Consider the following 11,504-nt stretch of genomic DNA (forward strand, 5'->3'; position numbering starts at 1 on the left):
CCAAAGAGGGCATGGAACGAGAGATATCATTGCTGATGCCAGATGGGTCTTGGCTGAAAGCAAAGAATAGGAGAAAGAAGTTTACCTGTGTTTTATTGACTATGCAAAGGCATTTACTCTATGGATCATAAAAAATTATGGATAACATCATGAAAATGGAAATTCCAGAACACTTAATTGTGCTCATGCCCAACCTGTACGTAGACCAAGAGGCAATCATTCGAACAGAACACGGGGATAACATGTGGTTTCAAACCAGGAAAGGTGTGTATCAGGGTTGTGTCCTTTCACCATACTTATTCAGCCTGTATGCTGAGCAAATAATCCAAGGAGCTAGACTATATGAAGAAGAATGTGGTATCAGGATTTGAGGAAGACTCAATAACAACTTGCATTACGTAAATGACACGCTTGCTGAAAGTGAAGAGGTCTTGAAGCACATACTTATGAAGATCAAAGATCACAGCCTTCAGGATGGATTACACCTCAACATAAAGAAAACAAAAATCCTCACAACTGGACCAATCAGCAACGTCATGATAAACAGGGAGAAGACTGAATTTGTAAAGGATTTCATTTTACTTGGATTTATAATCAAGCGCCACGAGAGCAGCAGTCCAGAAATCAAATGACGCATTGCATTGGGCAGATAGGCTGCAAAAGATCTGTTTAAAGTGTTAAAAGACGGAGATCCCACTCTGAAGGCTAAGGTGTTCCTGAAGAAAATCATGGTATTTTCAGTCACCTCACATGCATTTGCAAGCTGGACAGTGAATAACGAAGACCGAAGAATTGACTCTTTTGAATTGTGATGTTGATGAAGAATACTAAACATACCATGGACTGCCAGAATAATGAACAAATCTGTCTTGGAAGAAGTCAGAATGCTCCTTAGAAGTGAGTCTCACTGACTTTGGACATGTTATAAGGAGGGACCTTCCCTGGAGCAGGACATCATGCTTGGTAAAGTAGAGGGTCAGTGAAAAAGAGGAAGACCCTCGACGAGATGGATTGACACAATGACTACAACAATGGCCTCAAATATAGTAACCAGTGTAAGAATCCTGCAAGACCGGGCAGTGTTTCGTTCTGTTGTAGCTAGGGTCACCATTAGTCAGAGCTGGTTCGGTGGCACCTAACAACAATACACACACACACATAGAGATATATACACAAACATGTAGATGACAATTGAAAATATCACAGAATGGAATTAATAAAGGGCAGAAAATGACATTTATTAAGAGAAATCTGTACTCTAAACAGTGTTTTTTTTAATTTTTTTACTTCTATTGAAAATCTCTTATCACAGTACCATTACGTACAACCACGGATACCATTCACAGGTTTGATGAGGTGGTCTCTCCCCTTGGCTCCATATTCTTTTACCAAAGTGATTGCTGCAAATCTAAGACTATTTGCATGTGTTTTACATAATTAATTAAAACCATGTACTTATGCACATATTACATATGAAGAAACAACTTTCAAAGGTCATTCCTTAATGAGACGTGATGAAAAATCAAAGGTCCTAGACGTAATAACAGCACACATTGAGCCACTTAGAAAACAAGTCTAATTTAAACAATTTGTGGTTATTTCTATATTTTCCAACTCCTGATATCCAAGCTCTTTTTATACTTTTCTTCCAGATGTGTCTGTCTGTCTTTAGCTCCTACAAGCATCTACCATCTTCTTTCAGTGATAGTTTTCATCTCTTTAAATTTCTGGTTCTACCATTGAGTTTAACTGAACTCTCCCTTGAGAATTAGTTCAACAGTTGTGAAAATCTTCAGTCTCCTTCCACCTTGGATTTTGATATTTAGTGTTCATTTTCCATTTCCATGTAGCACCAATACCCACAACTTCTTTCTTTTTATCTTTCATTTGGTCTCCACTTTATGAAGGTTTTCTTTCTTTTTTGCAGACTGAGATTAAATGTGTACCTGTGTGTAAAAGCCGACATTGACGTTGTTTATGAGGGCATAAACATTCCAGATTCAATAAGCATTTTTATTCATTTACCAGCTATCTTAATCTGGGTTCTCTAGAGGATCAAAACCAGTGAATTGTTTGTATAAATATACACAGAGGCATTTCCTTTAAGGAAATGGCTTACACAATTCTGGGGTTTGGCAAGTCCCAAATCCATGGTTCAGGCGACAGGCAGCTCATGTGGTTCCAGGGGCTGATAAATTCAAATTTGGCTCATCAGGCAGCAGTCTGAAGGCTTCTCATGTCTCAAGAACCAGAGGTCACACAACGAGAAGAGTGCAGCATCAGGAGGAAGCAAGCTTTACCAGAGCATCCATTTATGTATTGAAGGCAGACCCCACCTCCAAGGAAACTCCCCTTTCAAATGATTGGCTGCTCAAAACTGATTACAAAATGGAAGATGATTACATAGTGTCTGCCAAACTATTGAGAATTGTAGCCTAGCCTAGTTGACACTTGGCATTAACCATCACACCAGCATTTGAGTTTACAACACAAATCTTATGTACCCTCACATACTTAATAACAAAACCACTGTGGAAAAGGTAGAATATGGATTATATTTTTAATTTTTTTCCCAAAGTCATATGACAAATTAAGAGCAAAGCTGAATCAAAAGAAAAAAGAAAAACCTACCATTTCTCTAGTCAAGGAATAACCGTGTTTGTTTACACTGCAAGATTCATATACATTTCGTATTCTTGGTAAAGCAGATGGTCAGCAAAACTGAGTGAAACCCTCAATGAGATGAATTGACATAATAACTGCAACAATGGATTCAAACAAACCAATGATTCTGAAGCTGGCACAAGACAATGTCACACTTTGTTCTGTTACGCATAAGTTCACCATGAGTGCAGCCAACTCAGTGGCAATTAACAACAAACAACATTCCTTCCCTGTTTATTTACAGTTTTGATGGTAGTAGTCTCAGCTCTTTAGTTTATGCTACTTAGAGATAAAAATTCTTGTAAATCTAATTTGTCATGTAAATTAACGTATTCACAGTCCCTGGAATTAGTACATGGACATCTTAAAAAAATTTTTTTTGTACATTTATTTTATTATTGTTTTTTAGAATGGACGCTGCAAAACTTACACCAAGCCACCAGTTTCTATACCTACATTTCAGTGACACTGATTACATTCTTCAAGTTGTGCAGTTACTCTCACCCTCCTTTTCTGAGTTGTTCCTCCCCCATTAACATATACTCACTGCCCACTAAAGTTCCTATCTAATCTTTCGAGTTGCTGTTGTCAGCTTGATCCCATATAGATAGTTCTTAAAATAGCTTAATGCTCAAGGCAGACTTTTTTTTACTGGTTAAGCTAAACTATTGTTTGGTTTTAAGAAGACTCCAAGGTATACATTTGGTTTAAGGTTTAAAGATTATCTCAAGGCAATAGTTTCAGGGGTTCACCATGGCTCAAGAAAGCCTTCATAAGGATTCCTCTATTGAATCCTCGATCAACGTGTTCAGTAATGGTAACCGAATGCCATTCAGTTCTCATGGCAAGCATGGCAGTTGTTCAGAGGCAATTAGCCCACACATTCCATATTCTCCTCCTATTCCTGAGTCTCCTTCTTTCTCTGTTGCTCCAGGTGAATAGAGACCAATTGTTGTGCCTTGGATGGCCGCCTGCAAGCTTATAACACTCCAGATACTACACAATGAACTAGGAGGTAGAACCTAAATAAGTTTTTAGGTCAAATAAGTGGAATGTCCTGTGAAACCATGACCCTAAACCTCCAAACCAAGGAAACAAATTCCATGAGGTGTTTGGGTAGGTGGGTGATATCATTGTTCTTACTATCCAGTCATGCTTTCTGTTATCCAGAATCTCCTTGAATGGGGACTTCCTCTATAATTGTTTTATTTTTAATCTATTAATGTGTTGAGACAATTATTTTACCATTCTTTTAGTGATTACCCTATAAATTACAAACTGCATCTTAATTTTTTCTGTTGTTATTATTTTTACATGCTGTCAAGTTGTCCCCTGACTCACAGCAACCTTCTGCAAGGCTGACCAAAATGCTGCCCAGTCCTGTGCCACCCCATGCTAGGTTTTGAATAGAGCAGTTATGATCCATAGGGTTTTCCCTTGCTGAATTTTGGAAGTAGATTGCCAGGTCTTTTTTCCTAATCTGTCATAGTTTGAAAGCTCTACTGAACCCTGTTCAGCATGACAACAACACACAAGATTCCACTGATGGATAAGTCATACCTGTGCATGAGGTGCAGGAGTATAGTTTTAAATATATGGGTTTGAGATGATGGTGTGCCATCCTAATAGAGACAAAAATTGGATGTATAATTCTTGAAGCTAAAAAAGAATTTTAGGCTATGAGCATGGATTTGGGATTTATAAACAACAAAAAAAATTATAAACAAAGATAAGATAATTGGTGATTTTTTTCCTCTTAGGTTAGCCAAATCTGTGGCAAAAGACCTCTTTAAAGTTTTAAAAAACAAAAATGTCACTTTGATAACTAAGGTATGTCTGACCCAAGCCATGATCTTTTCCATTCCTTATGCTCGTACGAATGGTGGGTAGTGAAAAAGAAAGACAGGAGACAAATTGATGCATTCAAACTGTGCTACAGACAAAGAATATTGACTATACCATAGACTGTCAAAAGAAGAAACAAACCAATCTTAGATAAATACAACCAAAATGCTTCTTAGAAGGGAGGATAGCAAGACTTCAGCTCTATTACTTTGGACGTGTCATTGGGAAAGACCAATTGCTAGAAAAGGACATCACACTTGGTAAAGGAGAAGGTCGCTAAAAAAGAAGGAAACCCTTAATGAGATGAGCTGACACAAGGCACTACAATGGACTCAAACATAGTAATGATCATGAAGATGGCACAGGACATTTCCTTCTGTGATAAAAAAGGTCACCAACAGCAATAACAAGCAGGTAATTGAAGTGATGGGAGTCAAGGAGACGCAGAGAGAGAAAGAAGAGAGCTAAAACAAGAAGCCAAGCAGATTACTGAAAATTGCATTGCTTGGTAACCATGTAGCAATGACAAGTTAATTTAGTATTTCTGAACCTAAAAATCCCAATTTTCAAAATAGATATTATATTTCTATCCCCTGGGACTGTTAACAGTATTAACTTCTCTAACTTGGAAAGTCCCAGTTATCAATGGTTGCTTAACTACACCATTAATTTAAATAAATAAATAATAAACAAACAAATAAATAACAGCATTTATGTATTGAGGAGCCAAAAAAAAAAAAATGAAATCCCGTCTTGTTTTATGGGAGTTTTTTTTTTTTAAGTGATAATAACAATATTAATATTATCTCTTTTTTAGAAAAAGGGAAAGTGAGGACATGGGAAACATAATTGTATTTGAATGCTCTTCCTTAAACGACAAAAGCAGATTTTACTCAGCAGCAGACTTTTACTGTTAATTTAGTGTAGCTGGTCTTCGATTTAAGAAACAAAATTAATTATATAGTAAGTAAAACACATCTTTTCTAACAACTTAGTCTTAAAAATAATTAAGGGTGAGATACTAGATCTGATTTCACCACCTTGGCAGAGGTGGACAAGCGGCTAGATATTGTTTCACTGCCATGTGTCACAACTAAATGGGTTACACTTTGAGACCTGACTCAACTCCCTGGCTTCACACTTGAATGTGGTACTAAAATTGGGGCCCTGATGCTGTTGGAGAAAGTCCATTGAACATAGGAATATTTTTTGAGATACATCTCAGTCTGTGATGGGACATTTAATTAACAATTTAATATAGTTTCTTAAAAAATTAAGAGTTTTATAGAGGCATTCTTAATCCATATGCTTTTCCAAGACTTAATCCTGTCTGTCCCTGAATTTTATCTATTATTGAGAACACTATCTATAATCTTGTTTTTGAAGTTTCAGTGAAAGTTGGGACTTTGGTAGGAAATATCTCAGGGGGGTTAGTGGGCATTACTAGGCATATGTATGTGTGTGTGTTTATATATGTATACATATGTGTATGTATAGCTATGTATACATATATGTATATGTGGTTAAGAGCTTGGCTGCTAACAAAAGGGTTGGCAGTTCATATCTACCAGCCACTCCTTGGAAACTCTACGGGGCAGTTCTACTCTGTCCCATACAGCAGCAATGAGTCAGAATCGACTGACAACAATGGGTTTGGTTTTGGTTTTTTTGTATATACACACACACGTACATACATACACACATTTTATATACATTTTTTTATATGTATATATATATGTCTTCTTGAATTCATATTCCTTTGCCAAAATAATTGTTGAAAATTTAAGACAATTTACCTGTGTTATTAAACACATTTTACCTGTGTTTTAATTTAATTAAAATAGGTCATGGAAGTATAATTATACACATTTTACATATGAAGAAAGTGCGCCTCTAAAAAGTTAAACGAATTTCTCAGCTCCTTTGTTAACAACTCATGATGACAAATTAAAGGTGCCCAACCAAACTTAGAAAACAAGTCTAATTTAAACAATTCACAGTTGTTTCTATGCATCACACCCTTAACATTCAAGCTCTCCTTATGCTTATCTTCTGGAGGGGTTTGTCTTATACCTCCTTCTAACGTCTATTACCTTCTCTCAGCAGTCATTTCCATTTCTCTGAAAGGCTGATCCCATCAATGAGTTTAAATGAACTCTGCCTTGAAAATTAGTTCAACTGGTTCTCAAATCCCAGGCTACTTCCACTTTAGTTTGATATTTAGTGCTCATTTTTCATTTCCGTGTAGCACCCATATCCGAGATTTTTTCTTTCTTTAATTTGACCTAGTTTATCAAGGTACTTTTCCATTATTTGATTGATGTTACATGAGCACCTTTATTTAACTGGAAGCTGATATTGACTTTACCAATTGTTTTTAAGGGGATAAACATATTTCAGCTTTAAAAGCAGTTTTATTCATTTACCAGAATTTTGCATTTATAATGGAAATCTTATATTTTAGCACACACTAAATAACGACACCATCACCATGAAAAGGACATAATAGAGATTAAATTTTCAATTATATTTTTAATTTTTTTTCCCCAAAGTCACATGGCTGGTTTAGACTAATGTTGGGTTTAAAAAAAAAAATGTACCTCTTTCAATTTCTAGTCAAGGTATTATCATGTCCCTTTATTTATACTGAAAACTTCTTATATAGTCTCTACTCTTGGTAAAGTGGAGGGTCAGCAAAAACAAGGGAAACCTTCAATGAGATGGATTGGCACATAGCCAAAACAGTGGACTCAAACATACCACCAATCACAATGATGGCGCAAGACCTGTAACATTGTGTTCTGTTATACATAAGGTTGCCATGAGTCACAGCCTAGATAGCAACCAACAACAACATTTCTTCGCCATCTATTCTATTTACAAATTTAATGATAGTGGTCTCTGCTCTTGACTTCATGTGACTCAAGCAAAAGGATTCCTGTAAACCTAAATCTCAATCATTCGTGCATTTTTCTCTGAAAAAGGAGGTGAAAGATTCCCTGTCGGATCTGCTTAGTCTTTACACTGTATATGATGGGGTTCATCACAGGAGGTGTCAGCAGGTAGATATTGGCCAGGACCACGTGGACAAGGGGAGAGGCATGCTTGGCAAAGCGGTGAGTCATAGACACACTCACCATAGGGACGTAAAGAACCAAAACAGCCAGAAAGTGGGACAGACAGTTATTGAGGGCCCGAACCCGCTCAGTCCAGGTGGCTGTGCCCAAGATACTTTTTAGGATGAGTGCATAGGAGAGCACAATGAGCAGTGGATCAACTGCAATAATGAGCAACACCAGCACGAGTGCAAACCAGCTGTTGACCCTGATGTCAGCACAGACCAGCCGAATCATATCCTGGTGTAGGCAGTAGGAGTGAGAGAGAAGGTGAGAGTGGCAGAAAGGCAGGCGCTTGAGCAGCAAAAGGGAGGGAAGGACAGCCAGAACACAACGGCAAATGATGGCTACTCCGATCCTGCCAATGACTTTACTGGTAAGGATGGAGGCATAATGGAGGGGGCGACAGATGGCCACATAGCGGTCAAAAGACATGGCCAGGAGGACAGAAGATTCGATGGATGAGAATCCATGGAGGAAAAAGAACTGGGCAAAACAGCCTTCAAAGGTGATCTTCTGAATGTTGAACCAGAGGAGCTGCATGACTGTGGGCAGAGTGGTGAGGGTGAGACCCAGGTCAGTCAGGGCCAGCATGGAGAGAAATAGGTACATGGGCTGGTGGAGAGATGGCTCTGTGCGGATGACGGCGAGGATGGTGGTGTTGCCCATGATGGAGATGGTATAGAAGCAGCAGAAGGGGATGGAGATCCAGATGTGGAAGGCCTCGAATCCAGGGATACCCGTGAGGATGAAGTAGAAGGCGTCTTGAGTGGTGTTATTCTCCTTGGACATGACTGATGAATGAAGAACCAGAATGTCTGTTTCCTACAATAAGAATCTCATCAGTGTGCTACTGTCATAGAGTCATTGTCTATTCATTTCAAGACTCAAAGATGTGTCTGGGATTGCTTTATCTAATACTACTGAGCCACGTAATTAGCTAGAACACTATCAAAGGTGGGTTCTTCTGCTTTCACTTCTATTTAAAATGAGCTTTTTTTTTTTTTAAATCTTTCATGTCTGCCAGTTTAATTTATGCTTCCTGCAATCTTCTTGTATTATATTTCTCACCTGCTCCTGTGTATGTCTATATACATATATACTTAGACATACGCATTTACTAACTAGAAGTGCTCTCATTAATCTTTCAAATAACTTTCTAGGAACCAAATACAAAGACTAATATTAGTGTATATTCTCCTTAGCATCACAGAGGAAAGGATGGTGGTGTTGCCCATGATGGAGATGGTGTAGAAACAGCAGAAGGGGATGAAGATCCAGATGTGAGAGGCCTCAAATCCAGGGATGCCTGTTAGGATGAAGCAGAACGGGTCTTGCGTAGTGTTAGTTATCTGGGGCTTAATAGATGAATGAGGCTCCAGACTCAGGGTCTTTGCTCAAGGAGAACCAGAAACATTAGAAATACTCTTATTGTTCTGTAACTCTACCTGTTGCCCATTTGATCTAAACTCTTTCCAAACAAACATTCAGAGTTTTGGGGGGTAACTAAGGACAAGTTCAAGAACACCATTGTTGGCCCTCCTAAATCTATCTTATCACAGGTTGCTTCCACAAAACTGGTCACCTCTTCAACACTCAGTACAGTTTATTTCATAGGAAACTTTTAAATTTTTTCTGCTTCTCTTTGCCTACTCTCATTCAGTTCTTAGCAATTTGAAATATGTCTTTCAACCAAATCACACTACCAATACTGTTCTTTCTCACAAAGACTTAAAAAGAACTCCTAGCTAAAAGTAATGGCTAATATTGAGTTTTCATCCTTTTTGAGTTGTTTGTATCCAACATCTCCTTTTGAATCCTTCTTTGACTTTAATAACAACATTCTCACCTGTTTCACTAGTTCCAATTCATTGTAATCTCTTTCACTAGTGCCTCTCTCTTTTATCATACACTAAAGCCACTCTTCCTCAAGGTAAGTCCTTATTTCTAGTCTAACATACCACTTTTTATTTTCATTAGTTAATGTCATCCTGATACCATGGATTATATTTCTACAATATTAAAACAAACCTAGAGGCAAGGGGCAGGTGTACAGGAGAAGAGCGAGAGAAGGAGGAGTGGGACCATTCAGATGGCTATTACAGCAGCCCAAGTGAGGACAATCACATTTATAGAGTACTTTCTATGTTTGGGCACCATTCTAAGTATGTTACCTTTATTAATTCTCTTCATCCTCTAACAACAGTTATCATCCCTCTTTTCTTCTCTTATCATTCACTGAGGAATCTGACCCATGGTTTCTTGTGTCTGGTGCCCTCTTCACTAATTGAGGCCTCTGTTTTATCTTCTAGGCACAGGGGCAGGTATGTTACAACCTTTTGCAAATCCCTAGGCTGGAGGGTGGGGAAGTGTGGCAGGTCCCTTCAGGATTACCTGAAGAGGTATCCTGAGACCTTGGGTCTCACTGGTAAGCTGGTAAGTCAGCTCTACCATCAAGAGCCTTTGCTAAATTCCAAATGGATTAAGAAGTTAAATGTAAATCAGTAACAAAATATGTAATAGAGAAAATAATATTAGTATTTACTCTTATTGAAATGTCTCTCTAAATTTTACAAAAGCAGACAAAAATCACTGAGGTAAGGACAAGTGGATGTGAACACAGGAAAATTAAATGTTTCTCTATACCGGAAAAATGGTGAAATTACAAAAAAAATTATTATGACATGCTATACCAGTGCCGTTGAGTGGACTCCTACTCATGGCAACTGTACTTGTGTCAGAGTAGAAATGTGCTTTGTAGGATTTTCACTGACTTTTCAGAAGCAGATTCAGGCATTTCTTTCAAGGTGTCTTTAGGTGGATTTGAACCTCTAACTTTTTGTTATCAGACAAGCAATTACACCACCAGGGAATCCAAAACAGGCCATAGAATGTATTAATATCTTTAAAAAAATAAATGTATTAATACTTATAAATATTAAGACCATATTAGATTAATGGGAAAGCATATGACAGAATTCCTCAGAAAAAAGAAATACAACTATGTTGTTGTTGTTAGGTTCTGTCGAGTCAGTTCCAATTCATAGCAACCCTATGTACAACAGAATCAAACACTGCCCAGTCCTGTACCATCGTCACAATTGTTGTTATGCTTGAGTCCATTGTTGCAGTCACTGTGTCAATCCATTTCGTTGAGGGTCTTCCTGTTTTTTGCTGACCTTTTATTCTAAGGAGCATGATGTCCTTCTCCAGGGACTGGTCTCTCCTGATAACATGTCCAAAATACGTGAGAGAGAATCTCTCCATCTTCAACTCTAATGAGCGCTCTGGCTATACTTCTTCCAAGACAGATTTGTTGGTTCATCTGGCAGTCCATGGTATATTCAATATTCTCTGCTAACACCATAATTCAAGGGCATCAGTTTTTCTCCAGCCTTCTTTGTTTATTGTGTGGCTTTCATATGCATATAAGATGATTAAAAACACCATTAGTCCTTAAAGTGACATCTTTGCTTTTGAACATGTTAAAGAGATGTTTTGCAGCAGATTTGCTCAATGAAATGTATTGTTTGATTTCTCGACCTCTGCTTCTGTGGGCATTGATTGTATATCCAAGTAAAATGAAATCCTTGACAACTTCAATCTTTTCTCTGCTTACCATGAGGTTGCTTCTTAGTCTAGTTGTGAGGATTTTTGTTTTCTTTATGTTGAGGTGTATTCCATACTGAAGGGTGAGTTCTTTGATCTTCATCAGTAAGTGCTTGGAATCCTCTTCACTCTTAGCAAACAGGGTTGTGTCATCTACATATCGTAGTTTATTAAGGAATCATCCTCCACTTCTGATGCCAAAATCTTCTTCACATAGTCCATCTTCTCTGGTTATTTGCTCAGCAAAAAGATTGAATAAGTGTGGTGAAA

At 37.8% G+C, this 11,504-nt stretch overlaps 1 protein-coding gene across 1 annotated transcript; it reads right to left on the bottom strand.

Annotated features, from left to right (window-relative positions):
• Positions 1 to 7,466: 7,466 nt before the first annotated feature.
• On the bottom strand, positions 7,467 to 8,417 carry LOC135232173 (olfactory receptor 51Q1-like). Its single transcript, XM_064289495.1, has one exon. The coding sequence runs from the start codon at positions 8,415 to 8,417 to the stop codon at positions 7,467 to 7,469; it is 951 nt and encodes a 316-aa protein (XP_064145565.1).
• Between the last annotated feature and the right edge of the window lie 3,087 nt (positions 8,418 to 11,504).

Source organism: Loxodonta africana, chromosome 7 (genome assembly GCF_030014295.1).
Source record: "Loxodonta africana isolate mLoxAfr1 chromosome 7, mLoxAfr1.hap2, whole genome shotgun sequence".
NCBI lineage: Eukaryota > Metazoa > Chordata > Mammalia > Proboscidea > Elephantidae > Loxodonta > Loxodonta africana.

Bases quoted from the DNA above. Each gene is read 5' to 3' on its own strand.
- LOC135232173 (XM_064289495.1), bottom strand. From the start codon at position 8,417: ATGTCCAAGGAGAATAACACCACTCAAGACGCCTTCTACTTCATCCTC.